This window comes from Pavona decussata, unplaced genomic scaffold (genome assembly GCF_977016875.1).
Source record: "Pavona decussata unplaced genomic scaffold, jaPavDecu1.1 SCAFFOLD_155, whole genome shotgun sequence".
NCBI lineage: Eukaryota > Metazoa > Cnidaria > Anthozoa > Scleractinia > Agariciidae > Pavona > Pavona decussata.
The window spans coordinates 4,777,533-4,802,134 of NW_028145567.1; the positions used below are offsets into that span (position 1 = coordinate 4,777,533).

Sequence of the window (24,602 nt, forward strand, 5' to 3'; positions counted from 1 at the left end):
TAGTTGAAGAGGGGGGTGGAAAATGTCGGCAAACGGACTCCATCGGATCCGATGGAGACGGGTTGCCGTGGCAAGAGTCCATCGGACTGCCGCCTGTCAGTTCGCGGGAGACTTAGTAAATATACAACAAACTATAGTTAAAGAGGGGGGTGGAAAATGTCGGCAAACCGACTCCATCGGATCCGATGGAGACGGGTTGCCGTGGCAAGAGTCCATCGGACTGCCGCCTGTCAGTTCGTGGGAGACTTAGTCAACATACAGCAAACTATAGTTGAGGAGGGGGTGGTAAATGTCGGCAAACGGACTCCATCGGATCCGATGGAGACGGGTTGCCGTGGAACGAGTCCATCGGACTGCCGCCTGTCAGTTCGCAGGAGACTTAGTCAACATAGAGCAAACTATAGTTGAGGAGGGGGTGGTAAATGTCGGCAAACGGACTCCATCGGATCCGATGGAGAGGGGTTGCCAGTAGTTAGATAATTGGGCGTATAAGCACACTTTTGAAAATATCACTGAATTCATACCTGATTCAACAATAGGGAGTTTAAGCAAATCGCTACGGCGAGCCTCACTACGGCTACCGGAAGTAAAATAATCCACTTACGAGTCATTGCGCATGTCAGTCGTTCGCATCCAGCCGTAGCGGGAAATCCTTCTACGCCAGTTGGAAGGTTTTGGCGTAGTCTGTGGTACGTGGACTTATGTCGCTTCTTTCTCCGCTTTATACAGACTCTTGAGCAATTTTAGCGAATGAAATACATTTAAAAATCCTTAGAAATAGTTTATCGTGAATATTTATCAAGCTCCCTGCTCCTTACCGAGTGAATCTGACTTATTTTTGCATCCTGGCCGGTTTGTCGAAGGATCAAAGCAGTGAGCACATGGCGAACGTAGCGAACGGCAGGAGAAATGCGTAAGTACAAAGTCCAAGTTTTCCTTTTCAAAGCTCAAAGACTACTTGAAATTCAAATAACTGAAGCCGAGGAATGACCAGAGTTATGAAGGCCGGGACCGTGTAGAAACTTTGATTTGGTGTATAGAGGCTCCAAATTGGCATTTTTACCACACGTAATATAATTCACTCATTCACAGGAACGCTTACATTTTTTCCAGACGTTGGAATCTATTAACAGCTGGTCAGACAAGTGTTAAAGAAACGCATTCAATTAACATCTATTTTGAATTTTAATTTTAATGTGCACTGGCCAATTTTGGATTTTGCATGCGTTTTATATGTGTTGGTGGACGTTTGTAATGAATATAAATAGGCTTACATGTTTATTGGGAGCGAGTCTCCCTGTTTTTATAGTTAAAATATATGAAATTTACACCTCATTTTCACTTTTTCAAGTTAAATTTACCATATGGTGTTACATTTTGATTCCTCTACTGGGATGTATTTAACTGTACCTTTTGTGACCTTTTGTATATAAAATAATTCAGGGATCTTTCTCAAATGAAATTCTTCTTGATTATATGTAAGTCGGTGGTGGTTAGAAACAAAAAGCAGCCCAGAATATAACTTCTCTTGTGCAATTATATTGAACCAAACCAAATTTACATGTAGTTGAACTGTGTGTTGAATAAGCTTTGTGATTTCCTATCCAGGTCTATGGAGTGGACAGAAATGCATGATACTTTGTTATGCCGGAAGGTACTGCTAGAAGAACCTTACAAGTATAAGAAAGGAAGTAATGAAAAAGGAAAAAAGTGGTCTGAAATAGCTGAAGCCTTGAATAAGAATCAAGAGGTGAAATTTAAAGTCACACAAAGAGGTGTCCGAGAAAGGATGGAACGGCTTCAAAAGAGGTACTTGGAAAAAAAGAAAGAGGAAGAATCAGCTAGTGGAATCGCAGTGGATGATTTAACTGAACTTGAAACCTTAATTGATGAAATAATAGAGCGGGAAAAGTTGGCAGAGGAAACCAGAGATTCCGAGGGAACCTCAAAGAAGATTGAGGTAGACAAACAAACTGCAGAGAAAATGCGAAAAGAGGCCATGGAGCGATTTGGAGAGACAAAGAGGAGATCCGAAGCTGAGGGTGATGAAGTAAGGCAGACAAAACGCAAGCGGAGTGGAAATGATGCAGTGCAATTTTTGAAGGAAAAAGCAGAGAAGGAAAATGAGTTTCGAACGGAAGAACTTGCCTTAAAGAAACAACACCAACAACAAGAAGCTGCCAGACAGGGACAGATTTTAGCCATGATGCAGCAGCAACAACAACAGACAGCAGCCATGATGGCCCTTATCGAAAGATTGCTACCAAAGAAATCTTAGAACATGGTTCAAGATCTTTGCCTTTTTGTATTGTTGATGTTACCCTTTGCAGGTCTTTTTGTGTTAACTTGGGCTGTAGTCATTATTGAATGCTTTCAACCCAAAGTTCAGTTTTTAATTAGAAGTAGACAGGCATATGCTGTGATTTAAATTTGTTTTTGGTTTAAAATTTTTAAACCAGTTTGGTTTTTTCTATTTTCCTTGACTTAAAAAAAAAAAGGAAAATAAAAATAAAACTATCAAATAAAATTTTGGACCAGAAACAAACTGAAACCCCTCGAAAAAATAAATGTGAAATGACACTAGTTGGAAGAATTTGACAGTTCATCAAAGTTTTACTCAAAGATTAAATGTTAAAATGTTATTATTTTAATTCTACTTACAGCATCTTAATGTTTGTGCCTTATCATAAAAAGGTCTTTGGTTGTGAAACATACATGTACAATTGACAGTTGAGTTTATGTTCCATTTCTCATTTGGGAAAAAGCCTCACCATTACTAAGACTCAGCTCTAGGAACTCTTAACTTAAATGCAATAAATGCTAAATTTTTACTCTTTTTTAGGCAAAGTAATCTTCCAAACTGGGTGGGTCAAGCTCAAAAAACTCTGATGTTTGGTTGCCATAGAGGCATGTGAGTGCATTCCTAAGAAGTGCACACACCACATACATTTTCCCCACACTGCTTAATCCAATCTTCAGATTTTTTTTGAAGTCCAAAAACTTGAAATAATTGATGATGTCCCCAAACAACCACTCCACTGAGGACCGAACTTCACTCATTGCTGAATTGTATGCCTGCATTTGAGGAGTTAACACTCCATTGCGAAATGGCGCCTGCAAATGAACCTTCAGGGGATAGGCGGGGTCGCCATAGATGCACATTGGCTGCCCATGGAGATCGAAAGCAAACATCTGTAAACTCTGCAGAAGCTGAGAATCCCGAAGCATTCCAGCATCATGCCTTCTTCCTTCTAGGAAAAATTAAAAAATATGTTTGGTTATCTGCAGATAATGTCGGTATCAATAATTATTTAGGTCAATCCTGGGGCGGTGCCTCGCATGGTCGTCCCGTTGCACCTACCCTTTTTGGGTCTCGCTTCTTTTTTTTTATTATTTATGTTATATGCTGTAAGTGGAGTACCCAATAAAGCTGTTAAAAAAAAATTTAAAAAAATCAGATTCCAATATTTCAGACAAACTACTGTCAATCCCTACCATGCATCCTATACCCTGCATTATTCAGACAACAACAATGCTCAAGTAAAAGCAATACTTTTCTTTAGACTTACAATTTTGACCACTCTTAGTGGTGGTCTAGGGGAGGGCTCCACCCTCCTTAGACCCACCCCCCATTCTTGAGCACCTGGATCTGCCACTGACTTCCACCTTTTACAGGTAAGGGAAACTTCAAGAACAGAAGTACTTACCAACAGGGCCATACAGGTTTCCAATGATCCCATTTGGCAGAGCTAGGGACTGGAATTTTAAAGCATGCACTCTTTTATGACCGTTGTAGACAATTCTCTGATTATTATCTGGCCTCGCGGTAGGCCTAACTGTTCCGTCAATAAAACCAAAACAGTTCTGCAATGGGGACCCTCTTTGGGAGATAACTTGGGCATAGGTTTGCAATGCTGGTGGGTTCAAAACTGCGGGATTCCAATCGATAATTCGATGACTATGGGCTGTATAGATGTAATCAAGCACCTCGTTTGTTACCATGCTCAAAACAGGGACAGGACGACCGAACCGTGGTACCATGTCACTGTACCGGCAAGGGTAAGCAAAGCGTTCTAGCAGCATACAAAGGGCTTCTGTGCCCTCGGCTTTGCTTCGCTGATTACAGCTAATCCAATCTGGGATTTGAAGTGCTTCTGCGAGTGCAGGTATATCTCGCTTCTTCACTCGAAATTCCGCAAGGCATTCATCATCTTCCATATCATCAAGGTCGAAGAGTGGATATGAACTGTACGGCAGGTCTAAGTTTGGACTCTGGTACTGTTCGTACAAAATCAGGAGTTCTTCGTCGTTAAGAATCCCTTGATCATAGCAAAGTAAAACGAAATCCCTTGTTTCTTTGAACGAAGTCATTTAGACGTACGAAAACAGCCTCGAAGACGCTTATGAGTCTTAAAAACTTCTCAGCCGTACTATTTGTATTTCGCGTTGCTTAAAGTTGAATTTTGGCGGGCTACGGCGAAGTACTCTCCCCAGACCTCCTTAACCACGATAGCCGTAGCAGCGCCAGCCGTAGCGATTTGCTTAAACTCCCTAATGACTCCTGCAACGGAGACGTCAAAAACCTAAATGTAGGTTTTTCAAAAACTTAAATTTTTATCCTCGTTTTTTAAAAACCTAAATCCTCACTTTCATAAATGACACCAAACTGATCCCCAACTCACAAACAATCATCGATTAAATCCAAACAACTCATCAATCGCTGATTTGAATGATGAAGAAAAAAACCGGTTATAACCGGTTTCGAAAAATTATGTAATCTAATTTATATGAACAACCAATTTGATCATAATGATAAAACATATTTTATTCATCCAACATTTGAGAATTACGGAGCCTCAGTTGATGGCTATATTATCAATCGAAAAAGATTAGAACCCAGAAAAGGATATTTGTCTGAGAACGGCTATTATATAATTTCTCCGGGACGTGACAATACATGCCCCGCTCATCGATTCGTCTATGAGGCCGTAAATCAAACAATAATTCCACCTGGATTGCAAGTTAATCACATCAATTCCAACCGTCAAGACAATTTCATTGAAAATTTGCAATTGGTGACAGCCTCTGAAAATATGAAACACATGCACAAAGCCAGAAAAGAATTTTTGAACAGCCCATATTCAGAAGAAGAATTACAAACAGTCAATAGATTAATGGAATTTCCACCAATGGAAGACAATGATTGTGAGTTTACACGCACAGAAAACAGGTTAATCAATAAGATGTATTACAGAATGTGTCACGATATGGACGACACTGATTTTCCACTTTACAATGATTAATCATCAATAAATTCGAGGGTTGTTAGACTATGTTTGATGTATTTTTGGGGTCTCATACATGTACTGTATTTTATTTTACCTTAATGGTTTAAAGCTAACGCGCTTTATACTAAGTATATATGAGAGAAGTGAAAAATCAAAAATCAAAAATCGCATATGTGAATTTTTCTGCCAGTGAAAATTCATCAACGCAAATTCTGGCAACAAATACTATTATTCATCATGAAAAAACATACTATTGTCATCCAATTTACACAAATTATGGATGTTCAACTGATGGATATATTATTAATAGCAAAAGATTGATCCCACGAAAAGGATATTTAAATTCAACTGGATATTTGGAAACATCTGTTTATTCTAATGGAAAACATAAAACTTATGAAGCTCATCGAATGGTTTTTGAAGCTGTTAATCAACAAATAATCCCAGATGGAATGCAAATACATCACATTAATTGTGATAAACAAGATAATTCTATTGAAAATTTGGAACTTGTAACCAGAAAAGAAAACATGAAATATGAAGCAATTAGACTAAAAGGTGTTAAACGGTCCAAAAAACAAAATGTTGAAATAAAATGTAATAAATTTTATTATCATAAAATTTATACCAACTTTGGGGCTAATAAATATGGGCAAATATATAATAAAAAAAAAAGAGAACTTCCATTGGAAATTTACAATCAAATGGTTACATGGGAAAAACATTTTCACAAATTGAATTCCCATGCAAACGCATTTTAATTCATCGATTTGTATATGAATGTTTTTACGGTGATATTCCACCCAATTATGAAATCAATCCCATTGACTCAAATAAACAAAACAATTACATTAAAAATCTTGAATTAGTAACTAGTTCAGAAAATAAAAAACACGCTCATGAAGCCAAAAAATACAAAACAAAGATTGAAATTAAAACTGAAAAACCAATTAAATCAATCAAAATGGACATTGAATTGGAGGAATCAGATGATGATTTTACAGAAGATGAGAAGGTATTAATTGATAAAAAATACAATGCAATGATCAATAAAATCAATAAGGGAGATTATCCATATCGAAGGCAATTGCAAGAACATTTGCCAAACATGGAATTTTGGTAACTTTATTGTATAAATTTCCTGAGAATTCAATTCATTGAGTTTTCAGGGCATGTCCCACAATAAAGTAACACGAAATAGGAGCCGACTGAGTACTCCATCACCGCAAAATCTCAGTATGTCTGGTCAATTGGGTGGCCAGACATTAAGCAAAATCCCAAACGCGCCTTCGAAAAATAATCTGTCGTATAATATTATGAACAAATCTAATCTATCCAAATTAACTAAAGAACAGTTAATTGAATTATTAATCGCCAAACAAAAACCGGTTCCAATGCCGAGAACCAAGAAAGTGAAACCAATACCCTATCCACGAAAATCAGTCAAACAAATGGTAAAAGATTATGAGAATACAATCATCAAGCCGCCAATGCAATTCAGAGATCGACCAATTGTTCAACCAAGAAACAACATTATTCCTCCTCCAAAACAATTTGCTGATACACCAGTCCCGAAGCCAAGGATGAAGAAAATGGCTCCAGTTCCAACACAAAGAACCCAAATCACAGAAGTTGCAAGAGCATTCAAGGGATATACAAAATCTTATGAAGTTGGAATTAAAAATGAAACAGATCCTTTGATTCAAATGAGTTCAACCAGATTAGCGATAGCTCATTTTATGAAACAATTATTAACTCAAATGAAAGGAATTAAATTTATTGAAACTTTGACAATCTATTTTGAACAACAAAAAGGAAACCAAACTGTCTCCAGAATTGGATATTTTAATAGTAAACCAAAAACAATAACTAATGCCAATGATTTTCAAGAATCTTTGGATGTTAATGTTGAACAAATTATGAATGATATTCACAAATGGATTAGTGAAGGTTCAGCTTGGATAATTAAATCAATCAATGAACATTACATTAATATTATCAAATATGAGCCTCTTACTGGAAGTTCTTATATTCAACTCCCAACTGAACTTCAACATCACAAACATGGATTGATAAATCTCAAGAATAAAGACAATGAATGCTTTCGATGGTGTCACATCAGACATTTGAATCCACGAAATGACAATCCACAAAGAATCAAAAAAATTGACAAATCATTTGTCGAAAAATTGAATTACCAAGGAATTGAATTCCCTGTTTCAGTCAAACAATACAACAAAATTGAAACCCGAAACAGTATTAACATCAACGTATTCGGTTATGAAAACAAACAAACTTACCCAATTTATGTTTCAAAAGAAAAGTTTGATGATGTATTGAATTTGCTGTTAATCTCAGATGATGAAAATAAACATTACTGTCTTATCAAAGATTTTAATCGATTTATGCACCACAAAACCAAATCACGTCAAAGAAAACATTTTTGTATGCATTGTTTGCAATGTTTTTCATCAGAACGAGTTTTAAACAAGCATCAGGAAGTATGCATGGAAATCAATGGAAAACAAGCTATTAAAATGCCACCAATTGGTTCCAAAATAGAATTCACAAATTATAATAAACAAATGCAAGCACCATTCGTGATATACGCAGATTTTGAAGCAATAACTGAACCAATTCATGGTTGTAATCAATCTAACCAACAATCTTTTACTGAAGCTTATCAAAAACACACTGATTGTGGTTATGGATATAAAGTTGTTTGCTGCTATGATGACAAATATTCCAAACCAATAAAATATTATCGTGGAGAAAAAGCTGTTTACAAATTCATGGAGGCAATGCTTGCTGAAGTCAAATATTGCAGACAAACTATTAAATACAAATTCAATAAACCATTAGTTATGTCTCCAGAAGATGAAGACAAATTCCAAAAAGCAACATCTTGTCATATTTGTGGTAAAAAATACAAGAAAACAGATAAACGTGTCAGAGATCATTGTCATATTAATGGCGAATTCCGTCGCTCAGCCCATAATCAATGTAACAGGGATTTTACAATAACTAACAAAATCCCTGTAATATTTCATAATTTGAAAGGATATGATAGTCATTTTATAATGCAAGAAATTGGTAAAATTATTGAGACCAATACTTATGTGGATAGAAAAGGTGAAACCAGACAACACAAAATTAATGTAATCCCAAATAATATGGAGAAATACATGGCCTTCATGTTGGGTTATAATTTAGTATTTATCGACAGTCTTCAGTTTATGAATCAATCTTTGGTCAATCTTGTAAAGAATTTGCCAGAAGATGCATACAAATATACCAATGAAGTCTTCAAAGGTGAAAAACTGCAATTAATGAAACAAAAAGGAGTTTATCCGTATGATTATATGAGTAATTTTGATAAATTCAATGATACTCAATTACCAACCAAAGATGAATTTTACAGTCAAATGAATAATACACATATTACTGATGAAGAATACAGTCATGCACAAAATGTTTGGAATACTTTTAATTTGAAAAATATGGGTGAATACCATGATTTGTATCTCAAATCTGATGTACTGCTGTTGGCTGATGTTTTTGAAAATTTCCGTAAAACATGTTTCGAATATTATAGATTGGATCCATGTCATTATTTCACATCTCCTGGATTATCATGGGACGCAATGTTGAAAATGACTGAAGTCCAACTTGAATTAATCAGTGATGTGGATATGTATCAATTCGTTGAAAAAGGCATGCGTGGAGGAATCAGTTATATTGCCAACAGATACGGCAAAGCAAACAACAAATACATGCAAAATTGGAATCCAAATGAACCCAGTAAACATATCATGTATTTGGATGCCAACAATCTATATGGATGGGCTATGTCACAACATCTTCCAACTGGGAATTTCAAATGGTTGAATAAACAACAAATAAAAAATATTAATTGGAAAACAGTTGACGCAGAAAACAAAACTGGATATTTATTGCAAGTTGATTTGGAATATCCTCATGAATTACATGACCTGCATAATGATTATCCATGTGGCGCTGAACAAATCAAAGTGACACAAGATATGCTGTCAGATTATTGCCAAAGAATTGCAGAAAAATTTGGAATCAAAAGTGGACAAGTCAGCAAGCTGATTCCAACATTGGGAAACAAAACAAAATATGTATTACATTGTAGAAACTTACAATTATACCGTGAATTGGGACTCAAATTAACTAAAATTCACCGTGTTCTGTCATTTGACCAATCACCCTGTTTGAAGACATATATTGATTTCAATACTCGTCAAAGAACTAAAGCAAAGAATGCTTTTGAGAAAGATTTCTTCAAATTAATGAATAACAGTGTCTTTGGTAAAACAATGGAGAATATCAGAAAACGGGAAGACATTAAACTGGTGACTAATGAGAAACAATTATCGAAACTGACTTCCAGACCAACATTCATCAATAGCAAAATCTTTAATGAAAACTTGGTTGCAGTCCACAAAATCAAGGAATCATTGACTCTCAATCGACCAGCATACGTTGGTATGTGTATCCTTGATTTGAGTAAAACACTCATGTATGACTTCCATTACAATTTCGTTAAAAACAAATATGGTAACAAAGCCAAATTATTGTTCACGGATACTGATAGTTTGACATACGAAATTGAAGCCGAGGATGTGTATCAAGATTTTTGGAATAAAAAAGAAATGTTTGATAACTCGGATTATTCATCAAATCATCAATTTTATGACTCCACAAACAAGAAAGTTATTGGAAAATTCAAAGATGAAGCCGCTGGTGTACCCATTACTGAATTTGTGGGATTGAGATCCAAGATGTATTCATACATCAAAGATAACAACAACGGTGGAAAAACAGCCAAAGGAATCAAAAAAAAATGTGATCAAAAATGATATAAATCATGATGATTACAAAGATGTTCTGTTTAATGAAAAACAATTATTCCACCAAATGAAAACAATCCGCAGTAACCATCATCAATTGGGTAGTTACACAATCAATAAGACATCGTTGTCATGTTTTGATGATAAACGATATTTGTATCCTGATGGAATACACTCATTGGCCTATGGTCATTATGCTATCCAATGATAGTATCAACTTGTGATCAAAACATGGTAATAAAATTTGTGATTTCAATATTTTAACAATTATTTGGTTTGTTTTTTGATAAATATTTGATTTCGAAACTTTGACTCATTCTTTGTGATGAGATATTTAATTTTAATGTTTTTGGTGAATATTTGGTTTCAAGACTTTGACTCATCTTTTGTGATGTGGTATTTGGTTTGTTTTTTGTCAAATATTTGATTTCGAGACTTTGTATCATCTTTTGTGGTTTCAATATTTTTGAAAACATTTTTGTGTAACTATAATATATAATATAATTATACAAAAATGAATCAAAAATTGAGTAAAACAAAAGATGTTTCCAAGCAGGTGGAATCATCTCTGTGTCAAAGCCTGCATTGCAAAGATGAATGTGAATTTTGTGGATATCATGATGAATCCAAAGTTGAAACACAACAATCAATGCCTGAATGTTGTGGATCACAGAATTTGAGAAACATGAAATGTCAATTGATGTGTTTTGCTTGTGGACAGGTTGTTGGTGAAGAATACAAAACAGAATACATCAATTTTCATGCCAATTTGTTCAAAATATACAAGAAAACAGTGTATAATAGAAAATACCATTTGTCGCATACATTAGATCAAATTATTATGAAAAACAAAGTTGAAATCAGTTGTTCAACCAATTTCAAAATTCATAAAATATTCGTTGAAATAAACAAAATACTGCCACAAATCAATGGCAAACGAAAGAGAATAATCAGTTTGAAATATCTTTTGCATAGAATATTGCAATTTATGAAAATTGATTCTTCCCAAATTGAGTTGACAAAATCCAAAAAAACAATGAAATTATACAATGTTTATTGGGATAAAATTATGGACATTATTGGCCCCCAAATCAAGCACATTATTAATCATACATAAGTGAATATCTGATATTTTTTATCATATTTGTCACCCCATTTATCGACAATCGGCGAATTATCCAAAATGAAATCATCATTTTGAGTAAGCTTGTTTGTCAAATCATCTCTATCAAAATGTCCATTTCTCATTATTTCTTTTATTTCATTTAATAAATGTCCGTAAGTTTGAAAAGCATATTGACATTGATACAACCTTATTTCAATATTTTTATGCTTCATATAAGCTTGAATTACGACAGAAACTGATGATATTGCCAATAATGAAGCTCCACTGGTTGCAATTGATGATGCAATACCACCAGTTGCAAATACAATGGATGAAATATTACCAGCAAACTCCCATTTTTTTAATCTTTTGTATGCACTTTTGTACATCCACATCTTTTTGTGATATGACATGTAATAAGCTTTCAATTCATCAATTTCTTCTCTTGATAATCGATTTGAAATATGATTGAAATCAATTATTAATTTCTTCTTTTGCATATATTATATGGTTATCTTATTTTTGATGCAATAATAGAGACCAGTTATTTGACCCAAAAACATGCATTTTTTCATCCAAGGATATGTTTTTTCTCATTAATGGTGTACATGTATCCTTTGTCATGATGATATCTGTTGTAAAATTGGCCATAAGCATCATGTAGTATTCCATGAGACCTGATATATGGTTGCCAACCAAATAATCGATGGAGAATAGCTGTTAACCATCCATCTCCAGGTCCAATTAATCCGATTCCATCATGAATTAACTCTTTGTAAACTTCATCAGGTAAACCTGTGTTGTAATATTTTTCATGCAAATATGTGAATATTACGATACTTTTTATCTTGCATTCCTGTCTGGGCAATATTGGAAGACTCAATTTACGGTGAAAATCTATCATTGATGTTCGAATGTGTTCTTGCAATTCTGACAATTCTTTCATTATACAATTTGATTACAATATTTTTATAAAATAAAGTAACGGAGTCCACGACCTAGTGGACATTATTGTCAGGTAATTGTATCCTAATATATTCAACAAAATACTTCATTGTCCAATCAGATGGATGATTGTAGAAGTAGCAATAATAGTTTTCAAATGACACATCAAAGAAGAATTCCAATTGATCAAATGATGATGACACCAAATCGGATTTGGAATGATGATATCTGTCATTTCTCCTGATATATGTGTTTGTCACAATAATCTCTTGCAATGTATTGATTCCTTTAATGTCATCTTTACTCAATAATTTTATCCATGTGTAATTTGTTTTTGGTATTGTACCACTTTTTCTTCCTATTCTCATTGCAACTTGATTGTTGAGAAACGTTACAGCTTCCTGAGCTTGTTGAGCTTTAAACTGAGCCAGAGCTTGTTGTATTTGTGTTTCAATATATGGTTTGATGATGTCCTCATTGTTGTTAATTAATTGTTGGAGTGAAATTGCATGATTTGAATTAACTCCATCTTTTATCACCAAATGTCTGTTTTCTGTATCCAAATGACCATCATCATTCAGATGGATAGATTCTCTATATTTGAATCCATCTGGTAAGTTGTCATAAGTTACTGTGTATTCTATTTTATCTCCATTTTCATCAAGAATATGGTTTCCATTTTCATCTTCAATGTATGGCATTATATTAATAGTGTTGATAAATAAATTTCAAAAGTTCCTGTGACTTCTTGGTTTATAGTTGGAGAAGTAAACCCTGGACGTCTTTTAAAAATCCCCATTTGAATTATCATGGGTTTGATTGTTGTATTTGTAGTTACAAAATTTCTCCCAATTTTCATATTAAATTGTATTAAATGGGAAAATAAAGTTGTACTGTTAGCAATGGCGACAAAAGAAACTTGGTATTGATTTTTTGTATTAATTACAATATTTTTTATTTTAACCGGGCCTAATGTTCCAAAATTGTAACCATGTACATTTTCAAAAACTCCATTTTTTATGTTGCCGTTAACAACACTTGAAGTTTCAATATTTGTCAACCAACTTTTATTGACAGCATGATATCTTTCAAAAAAATCAGAGTATAATACTTTCAATTCAAAAGTTCCATTATCAGCAGTTCCTGCTCCAATATTATCCAATATTGACATAGAATCAATACTGACAAATTTTCTTGATTTGGGCAAATCAAATGTATTGCTTCCACTTATTATGTTCCCGATTCTGTGGTATGTGTCAGTGTTGGTTGTTTCACCTTGTTTTTTCCCATTTATCAAAATTTGTGCATTTGCAACTTGTTGATTGCTTTGGAAAACAATGGAGTATAGATTGAAAAAGTTATTTCCATCAGCAGCGATTTGAAAATTATTTGTTGGATTTGTTCTTTGGAAAACACCACTGGCAATAGTTCCAGTGTATTTCGTTTTGAATAAGTTGGTAAAATAACCCAAATTCATTGCTTCAGAATCATATAACGGATTTATTAAACCAGAAATAATCTTATTATTCATATCCAAATTGACTTTCATCTCCATATCTCCATTTTTATATTCAAACATGACATTGTCCAAGCCATCATACACTCCTGGATAAACGCTATCTGACCAATCTTTGACACCGTAAACAACCAGATGACATTGTACTGGAGTCGCTGTAGCTGTTCCATGCATCGTCAAATAGATGTAATTTGGAGTTTGTTTGCTGTTGTTGTTGAATTGAACCAATAGCTTGCTATAAGCAGTGAAATCACGCTGTACAGCTTTGTGAATGTATGCTTCAGATGCAGTACATGATAATTGAATATTAGTCATTTCTGGTGGGTAAAATTTAAACAAAATTGTGTATGTTCCAATAGCAAGAGTATAAATATTGAAACCTATCCTTGATCTGTAATCATTACTTCCACTGTCTTTAATCAATGTGATATCATAAGCTTTTTTATTCTGATGTGGGGATTGATTGAAAGCAGCTATTCCATACACTGTGATATTGTATTCTGAACTGCTTTCATCGGTATCTGTAAGATATTTGAATTCATTTGTTTTATGGCTGCTGACAAGATGACTTTGCTCCAATTTGTCATCAAAATATTTTTTGGTAGTAGCATCATTATCATCAGTTGGTTGAGCCATATCTTTGATTTGTTTGTTATTCATATCAAGGTTTCCAGTCATTGCAAGACTTCCATCTTTTTTCAAATATACACTCAAATCACTTCCAACAGATGGTATTTTAGCTATTTCTGTATCAACACATGCTTTAGTGGAAGCATCATTGGGATTGGAAGGATTTCCAAGAACGATTATTTTATGACCTCTCATATCTAATTCACCACCAAGAGCATTGGGTGTTAACCTGTTGAGAAAGTTATGATCAACGTAGTGTTTATTAACAGCATCGTTATCATCAGTTGGTTGAGCCATATCTTTGATTTTATGATTGTCCATATCGAGGTCACTATTAGAGACTTTTTGTAAATATTTAGTATCACAGAAACCTAAATTAACGACATCATATGTATTTTGTATATTGGCTCCAAGATTAGTAATTTGTTGATTACCCATATCCAGATTTCCAGTCATTTCAACAGTGCCATCTTTTTTCAAATATGTAGATAAATCAGGTGATGGTATTTTTTTAATCTCATCATCGACATATTTTTTATTCGCCGCTTGATCGTTATTATCGGGTTTTAAAACACTAATATCAAAAAATGTTTTCCGTCCAGTAATATGTTGTTCTGTTGATGTAACCATTATTTCACTTTTAGCTCGTCCACCATGGCCATCAAAGTTTTTCAAATCTGGTATATTAAGATGAATGTTTTCATAAGACTGATGCTCAGTCAATAATCGAACATCATTGGAGCTGCCAGCACCGTCTGGCGTGTCTTGTAGATAAATACTATTGGTATGAACACTTCCACTGTTGCTGTAAATTACTGCTTTATTAGCTCGCACATCACCAGGAGCATTATCCAACAACTGATTTGGCTCTTTGTGACAACATCATTGGGATCAGCTCCTTGTTTAACATTAACAAGTTTTTTGTTTTGTATATCATAATTGCCATTTTGGGTCAATTTAAACCCTATTCCTTGAGGCCCAGCGGCTCCTTGAAGAGGAACCGTTGTGAAAGAAGACGATGAACTATGTTCGTTGAATATTCCCATTTATATCATTTGGTTATATTGTTCCATAAAAATTTCTGTTAATTCTCTTCAGGGGCTTATCAACATATAGAAATGAAAATGGCTCGTTTGTTGCTTTAATGTATTTATCCTTGTCGACACCCAACTCACGAGATATCAGACCTCTTTCATTGCTGCTAGGAAAGTCATAGACACAGAAATGAGAGCAATTGAGTCGAATATCTTTTGGTGTTTTGTAGAACGATTGGCTCAGATAAATAACAGAGCAGTTTTTGTGTCTGCCACGAATGAAATAATCAATCAATGGTTTCTGGTTTTTTTCACAAATAAAGTCATCAAATATTACTATCTTCTGGGCATCATCATCCTTCAATTCCTCTACTGGAATTATATCATCATTGCTACAAACAAGGACATTATACCCGACACTATTTGATATATCAGTCAATGTTTGTAGCATATCCTTGTATTTTTGTTGCTCCAAATTTTTGACATATAAATGTATTCTATCATAATACAAAAGTGGTTTCATCAGCATATGGTACAATAAATTTGTCTTTCCAGATCCTGAATTACCACATATTAACATCCGAAACGTGTCACTTGGCATGTAACCATACAATCTTTTGAAATTAGTGTTTTTATCATGTCTATCATAATTTGGGATTTCCATGTATATCAATACATTATATAAGTTAATAATATAATGGATCTACAAAGATTAAAACAACTATCTGAAGCCAAGATTAAGGCTGGAACAATAACCAAACAAGTTAGAGATACATTGAAGGAGTACAAGCATGATAAACAAGATTTACAACAAGGTTTATCAGAAACTTTCAAACCAATTATTAAAGCTCAAGAGGAAACAAAACAAACAATTGATGAAAAACAAGACAAACTGATTGAACAATTGGAGAAAAACCAAAAAGCGTTGACTTCAGGTTTGGAAGACATTGCTATGTTAACTTATCAACCAGAAACAAAACCACAACCACAATCACCAGAATCAAAGCTACCAATTGGCTATCAACCAGCAATGTCAAATTTGGAGGCTGGTTTTGATGATGATGAGTTCCAAAAATTGATTCAATACGATCTTACACCTCCGAGTTCTGTTCTCCAAGCTTCTATGCAAGGAGATATTGACATCAAGGATTACGATGCTAATATTGGCAAAATGTTGAAAAAACTTGGTACAAAGAAGGGCCCCTTATCCAAGGGGCAAGGAAAGACCAAGAATAAAGACAAAATTGATAAAATAGATGAAGATATAAAATTATTGCAAAAATACAGAGGGCGCATTGAAATAATCCCAGAAGGAATGGAAACCATCAAAAAAGGTTCTGGTTGTACTCAACCAAAGAGAAATGCATACAAAATATCATCTTCTGGGAAATATGGTGGACTGATGATTGATATTCCAAAATTAATGGGACAACTCAGACTTGTGGCAACAAAAGATAAACGCAAAGTTATGGACAAAAAGGTTGATTTCGATACAATCGATTTATTGACCAAGAAATTTAATTCAAAGAAGAAATACAGTGATATTGCCAAAATGGTATTTGATGAATTGAACCAACTCAGTGAGATTCCAATCCATAAATCCAGCAAAAAATTCAAGAAATTGGGCTCTGGTGTTGTTTATTTCAATGATCCTAATGATTTGATTGACAGAATGCAATTGCTTGGTGGATCCATTTTGGCTGGCAATAATGGAGTCAAAGAGGAATTTTCACAAATAGCCCATAAATTGAATCAACTTGGCTTAATAAACAACAAACAACTCATTGATTTATTGCAACAATATATAATGTAATGATATATGCAAGAAAGAGCGATACATATTTCATCTGTTAACCGGCAAAAAATAGGTCAAAGTCGGCCTGAAGACTTTATTATCAAATTTGATCCACCATTGAAGCTTGACACAACAATGAGACATGAGCTAGCTGTTGATCGAGTGTCAATGACATATTCATGGCATAATGTCAATACAGGATACAACAATAATACAATAAAATACAGCCCAGATAATGGTACAAAATGGAAGACAATCACATTTGTTGATGGAATGTATTCATATGATGATCTTGATGATTATATCACTCAATCAATAATTCAAAATGGAGATAAACCATCTTCCAGCAAGGGCATCAATCTATATTTTGTGCTTTCATCATATAGAGTTGTCATTGAGGTAGACAACCAATGGAAGCTTGATATTAGAAACTCTAATTTTGGAGCACTTATTGGATTTGAACCAAAGTTAATTAGCCAAACTGAACATGGGACAAAATTGCCAAATATTACCAATGATATTGACGTTTTGAACATTAATTGTGATATAATAACTGATAGCCTCAGTGATGGACGATTCACAAATACACTGATAATGATACCCACTGACAATTTAACAAGGAGTTATCCATTTACTTTTGAGCCAAAAAGAGCATTATTCAGCCCAGTTTCCAAATCAATTATTTCAGAAATGGGGATAACAGTGACTGACGCTTTGGGTCGGCCAATTGACGTGAATGGCATTGACTGGTTCATGAGCTTGATTCTCAGGTCTAGTTTAATATAATATATCAATATATGGTACGACAAAGTGAATTTAAACCACGTTTTGACCCAGAATTGGGTCGTTATGCGATGAAACATATCCATGGTGAAGGAATTATGGATGTTTTCAGATCAGTTGGATCAAAACTTTTCGGGAAAACAGCAAAAGAATTAGCTAAAAAAGGAGCCAAAACTGAAGCTGAAAAAGCAGTCACAAAAACTGGTGAGTTTGCTGGTAATAAAGCAGGTGATAAAATAATTCAATTATTGAGCAAAAAACAACCTTCCAAAACAAAATCAGTGACAATGAACCAACCAAAAATGGAGCAGCCACTAACTGATTTTCAAATAGCTGAGAGAGTCAATCAGATGATATCCGGTGGAAAACTCAAAAGAAGGAGAAAATGAAAATAATGTAACATATCTGTATAAATGAAATCATTCAGAAATCCAAAATACATTGAGAGATATGAAGATGTCTTCTTCCAATTGGAGACACCATTGAATACTGGTAATCCAGGAAATGATAGGTCACAAAAGAAAGATGGTTATCGTTCTGTTGTTGACAACACAGGAGAAGTTACTCCATTTGATTGGTATAATGCAAGAATATCAGTTGGTTTTAAAGTCCAAACAATGCAGAATGCAAATATAGCAGCTGAAGACCATAATGGTATTGTAAATGGTTCACACAGTCTTATACATGATTTCGATGTAAGATTGAATGGTAAAATGGTATATGATTGTAATGATGCAAATCATTGTGTTAATATTAAGAATTTATTGGAATATAGTCCAGGATATGCTCAATCCACTGCAACCAATGAGTTTTTTTTATTTGGATACAAGCCGAAGTGCTGAAGAGAGACCTGTACAAGCTTTGTACAATAAAGGATTTGCTGCAAGAAAAGCACTTTTGGGTCTATCAGTGGTTTTCAATACAGAAATACCATTGAATCGATACTCATTCTTTGAAGCATTGATGGATGAGTTATTGCCATCAACAAAATTGGAATTAAATTTGCAGATTGAATCTGATGCCAACCTTATTTGGCAAGCTGGGGCTGATTGTCGTGTAATGATTACTAGAATGGAGCTTATTGTACCACGAATCACTTTCAATTCAGAAGGACAATCACTGTATATGAGTCAGTTTTTGAAGCCACATAAATGGGTTTATTTGCGAGAAAATATTGAGAGAAGTAATTCATCAACACAAAGAAGTGGCCATTTTCAGATAACAAGTGGGATTTCAAAGCCAAGACATGTGTTTGTTTTCATTATCAATGATGCAAATCTTGCTGCACAAACAGTAAATCCATTTTTGTACAATACATTTAGTGTATCAACAGATCCCAGAACATTGCTAAATTGTCATTTATCTGTGGCTAATGGCAATGAATATCCTGATGTACATTACACTCCAGAGGCTGATTTGACTCGAGTTTACAGAGATGTCCTCAAATATGTGCATGCAAATAACGAATACAGTCAGGGGACTTTGTTGAATATCAATAACTTCAAAACACTATTCCCATTCTTGTATTTTGATTTAACAAAACAAAAAATGGATATCAAAGATGGTACCACAAAGCTGACATTCCACTATGAATTATCTGGTACAACTGCAACTGCATATTCAGTTTATGCATTGACATTATATGAACAAGACGCTGAACTCATCCAGAAGGATGGCAAACTATTGTTTCGATAAATGGAATAAATTTTTAATGTAACGTTAGTTATATAAAAGATATGACAACTTATCATTCACATGGAGTAAACCTATCAATTGGGCAAAAAGATAAACTAGCAAAAGCATTAAAAAACAACTCAGCAATAACAATAAGATTATCAAATTCTGAATTAACTGGACCGGATCAGCTGATGTTAACCAAAACACAAATAAATAGGCTGAAAAAGGCAATGCAAAACAAAACTGGAGCAGATATTAAAATAAGCAAAACACAGATACGAAAAGCTGTACAACAAGGAGACAGTCTTTGGTCATCATTATTCAAAATTGGCACAAAATTACTACCAATGGCAGCAAACGCAGTTGGACCATTAGCTACTGGAGCACTTTCTGGACTTGCAAATGTGGGAGTCAATAAAATATTTGGTAGAGGACAAGCTGGTGGTTTTCTCATTCCTCAAAATAAAATTGATCAATTAATAAAATACAAAGATTGGCTCACTGAAGCACAAAAGAAGCAAATTGTCAATGCAATACATACTGGTGGACAGATTGTAATTAAACCAACTAAGACACAATCAGGAGGTTTTTTGGGGGACATTATTGGCTTCAATTGGCATTCCAATGGTTTTGAATGCATTAATGGGTAAAGGGTTGCAGGTGGATAGAAGTAGATCCAGAAGATCGGTCCCAGTTTTTGTTCCAAACACAACCAAAAAAGATGGTGGTTTGGTCCTACCAGTTAATTATAGGCCGCCTCCATTTTTCGGTACATGGGATCAATATGGCAAAGGGAAAATAAACCAAAAAAGGAAAAGGTCTGTTGTTAGGCAAAAACAGTCCATTCAAGGGGATTCCATTAATCGGAGACATTCTGTGAAATTCATAAATAAACCACTCAGTAACTTTGAACTCATTGATTGGGTCAAAAAACTCAAAATAAAACACTTCAGAGGCATTTACAGCAGAGATAATCTACCACAAAAGATGAAAAAAGATGAAGTTGGTATCATTAACCTGGATTCACAGATTGATAGTTTTGGGTTAATTATGCCAAAAGAAATTATGCAATTCATGTCAACAAGTGGCAAACGATTAATGTATTCAGGTGATGAAATCCAGGAAAGAGATTCAGTATTATGTGGCTATTGGTGTTTGTATTATTTATTTGAGAGACAAAAGGGTACAAGTATATTGAAAACAATCCACAATGCACATTTTGACATGAACAATCAAAGTGTCAACCATAATTTTATAATCCAATATTTTAAAAAATTATCTAATTAATCTGTATAATGGTTGATATAAGATATTGTGAAGAGTGTGATGAATACACAGAATTTTCAGGAAAATTATGTTTATGGTGTAAATTGGTAACAGATTCTGAGTCAGAGGATTATGAGACGGATTATGAGTCTGACTCTGATGATAATTAATCTAATATAGTGATATAAAATGGTCAAATCATATTGTGTTAAACAAAAGAAAGAAACTGAATGTATTGAGCCTGCAGGTTACAAGCAAGCCAAAAATGGTCGGCTCATGTTCTTCTGTACATGTGCTGAATGTGGTATAACTTAAACCAAATTTGTTAAAAAACAGGGAAACTAAATAGCCCGTTCGAAGGGGCGGGCATAATGGATACTTTAGCATCAACTGGTGCTGATATGTTAATTCAACATGCATTACCATGGATGGGAAAGAAAGCAGTTGAAATGGGTCGATATTATGGGTCTGAAGCACTTAGAAACCCTAAATTGCAGAAAAAAGCTATTGATTATGCTATCTCTAAAGCAACACCTTTTGTTCAAAAGACTGGATCAGAGATGTTTGATAAATTATCAACCAAAGTAAGGCCAAAAAGAAGGTACAAAACTGACCGAAAAGAACTTGATGGCGGTAATTTGAATACAATTTTGGAACAACTCGGTACACCAGGTAAGGTTGCGTCGAAGTCAATGGATGTTGTTGGAACATTAATTCCATCAACAAATGAAGTCTTTGATAGATACAAATCTGGAGACATTGCCAAAAGTGCATTTAGCACAGATACTGGCATATTATCGAGTCAATTTTGGTCTGGCAAGGCTGGGAAAAAGACATTAGAAAAATACAAAGATTATCCTTGTGAAAGCATGGTCAAGATTGGAAGCAAATATCACAACACACCGAAATGCTCAAGTTATGATTCAATTGGTTGGCATCCACCAAATTGGGATGAGTATGAAAAGGGAATCAAAGGACGACCCAAAAGCGGTGGTTCAATTGATATACACAAAATGATTGGTAAGCTCCCAAAGCCCAAAGCTGGGTGGGTATTACCTGGTCATAAATACACTGGTCCATACAGTGATTTGGAAAATCAAGTCAAATATAACTCCAAAACAGGGCAAATATTGGAAATTTATGATAAACCAACAGGCAAAACAGATGCAATAGCCATGCAACATGATGTTGATTATTCAGTCTGCAAAGATGACAAAAAATGTAAATTAAAAGCTGACAAAAAGATGGTAAAGTCATTGGATGCTGTTCCATATTCCGAACGACAATGGGGACATTGGTTGGCAAGAAATGCAATAAATACAAAACAGAAACTGGGTCTTGGGGTTCCAAAAAACGTCAAAACCGTCGGGTAAAGAGGAAAAGTGGCAAGAAAAATTAGCTAATGAGCTGCATAAACCCATAAGACGTAACTTTACTCGGCGGCGTGTTATTGTAAATAATATTGATGAAATATGGGCTGCTGACCTTGTTGAAATGCAACAATTCAGTAAATGGAATAAAGCTAATAGGTATCTTCTCATGACTATTGATGTTTTCAGTAAATACGGTTGGATTGTCCCATTAAAAGATAAAAAAGGTGAGACCATAACTAAAGCATTTCAAAGCATATTCAAAGAGGGTCGAAAACCAAAGTATCTATGGACTGATAAAGGCTCAGAGTTCTACAACAAACATTTCAAAGACTTGCTCAATAAACATAACATTACACTGTATTCGACTGAAAATGAAGAGAAGTCATCAGTTGTTGAGCGCTGGAATCGAACGATTAAAAATAAAATGTGGAAACGATTCACTGCTCAAGGCAATACAATGTATCTGGATATTTTGCCTGAAATATTGAAGCAGTATAATAACACTAAACACAGTTCAATAAAAATGACACCGACAGAAGCATCTAAGAAAAAGAATGAAGGGACTGTTTACTTCAATCTATTTGGCAATTTAACACAATCGTCATCCCAAGCAAAATTTAAAGTTGGTGATAAGGTTAGAATATCAAAGTATAAAAGAAAGCTGTTTGATCGAGGTTATACAGAAAACTGGACAGAAGAGGTCTTCATTATCGATAAAATTCAATACACGAATCCAATCACATACAAACTGAAAGATCTCAATAATGAAGAGATTAAAGGAAGCTTTTATGAACCAGAATTATTGAAAGCCAAACAGGAGATATTCAGAATCGATAAAGTTATCAGGAGAGATTACAAGAAGAAACAAGCTTTGGTAAAGTGGAAAGGATACAATGATACCTTTAATTCTTGGATCCCAATCAAGGATTTAGTCGATTTGCAAAAATAAATAAGCTCATTCTATCGATACAGTCACGGCCTCACGAGTATTCGATAGCGAGTCGATCTAATAAAAAATCTATTGTTGTGTGCAAGATAAATGATATTCTTACCTCAAAAAGCGTCTACAAACATCAGAACGATGAAAGTGGAAAAATAAATGTCCAAAAAATCCCAAAACAGGAGCCATAAACATGAAAACACAAGCTCTTCACAAAATGGCGACAAAATGGCCGACACGTGTATTAACAAACTAGTGTCCAGTCCCCTTTGGGTTGTGTCATCGTGAACATGCATGAAAGCGCATGCGTGTTAATCCAAGTCAAGCAATATTACGCAATATACAGAAAAATAGCACCACAAGTGTAAAAATTTCAGAACTGAGTGTAATATATAGGTAATCGGGCCATTATTATATTAGTTCACAAACTCTGGTGAAGGTTTAGGGTGGTGTCAGTTGGCCCCTGACTGAAACCTGTTTAACGGCTTGTGCAGATGGTGAATTACTGAGTAGTGTGGGATGTCTTCCAGTAGACGGTACCTCCAGGGTGAGCCCGCTCAGGCCCTACTGGTTTACAGCGGGGTGCTCAGAGTTCGTCCCAGGACTCAACCTCTGTCCCAGAGGTAAACTGGGAAGGGACAGCCGCATTTGTCCAGCGGCGGGAAAAAGACCTGGCTGGGGCCAGGCAAGTAAACAGCCAACCGAGCACCCCACGTTCGGGGTTTTGTCCATTTTCGTGACAAGTCACACAACGTCACGCGTGACAGTAACGGCATCCAGTCACACAACATCCATAAATTTGAATTATTTATGATTATTTTTTTCTTCATTACAGGTTAATTATATCCAAATTGGTGTTCAAAAATATTGTATTCATCATTCAAATCAGCGATTGATGAGTTGGTTGGATTTAATCGATGATTGTTTGTGAGTTGGGGATCAGTTTGGTGTCATTTATGAAAGTGAGGATTTAGGTTTTTGAAAAACGAGGATAAAAATTTAGGTTTTTGAAAAACCTAAATTTAGGTTTTTGACGTCTCCGTTGCAGGAGTCATTGTTGAATCAGGTATGAATTCAGTGATATTTTCAAAAGTGTGCTTATACGCCCAATTATCTAACTACTGTTGCCGTGGCAAGAGTCCATCGGACTGCCGCCTGTCAGTTCGCGAGAGACTTAGTAAATAGCCATAAATTATAGTTGAAGAGGGGGGTGGAAAATGTCGGCAAACGGACTCCATCGGATCCGATGGAGACGGGTTGCCGTGGCAAGAGTGCATCGGACTGCCGCCTGTCAGTTCGCGAGAGACTTAGAAAATATACGGCATACTATAGTTGAGGAGGGTGGAAAATGTCAGCAAACGTGCTCCATCAAATCC

At 34.9% G+C, this 24,602-nt stretch overlaps 2 protein-coding genes across 2 annotated transcripts; one reads left to right on the forward strand and one right to left on the reverse strand.

The window, feature by feature from the left end:
- Positions 1-538: 538 nt before the first annotated feature.
- LOC146465995 (uncharacterized) lies at positions 539-2,418 on the forward strand. The gene has a single exon (XM_085127921.1). It carries the CDS (start codon positions 1,613-1,615, stop codon positions 2,276-2,278), a length of 666 nt encoding a protein of 221 aa, XP_084984047.1. The 5' UTR covers positions 539-1,612; the 3' UTR covers positions 2,279-2,418.
- Positions 2,414-4,546, reverse strand: LOC146465996 (uncharacterized). Its single transcript, XM_085127920.1, has 2 exons — positions 3,708-4,546; positions 2,414-3,251 (listed from the first exon to the last, which is right to left on the reverse strand). Exons 1-2 carry the CDS (start codon positions 4,369-4,371, stop codon positions 2,839-2,841), a joined length of 1,077 nt encoding a protein of 358 aa, XP_084984046.1. The 5' UTR covers positions 4,372-4,546; the 3' UTR covers positions 2,414-2,838.
- Positions 4,547-24,602: the final 20,056 nt, after the last annotated feature.

Bases quoted from the DNA above. Each gene is read 5' to 3' on its own strand.
- LOC146465995 (XM_085127921.1), top strand. From the start codon at position 1,613: ATGGAGTGGACAGAAATGCATGATACTTTGTTATGCCGGAAGGTACTG.
- LOC146465996 (XM_085127920.1), bottom strand. From the start codon at position 4,371: ATGACTTCGTTCAAAGAAACAAGGGATTTCGTTTTACTTTGCTATGAT. The intron at 3,252-3,707 runs GTAAGTACTTCT...AATTTTTCCTAG, and splicing joins AAACCTGTATGGCCCTGTTG to AAGGAAGAAGGCATGATGCT.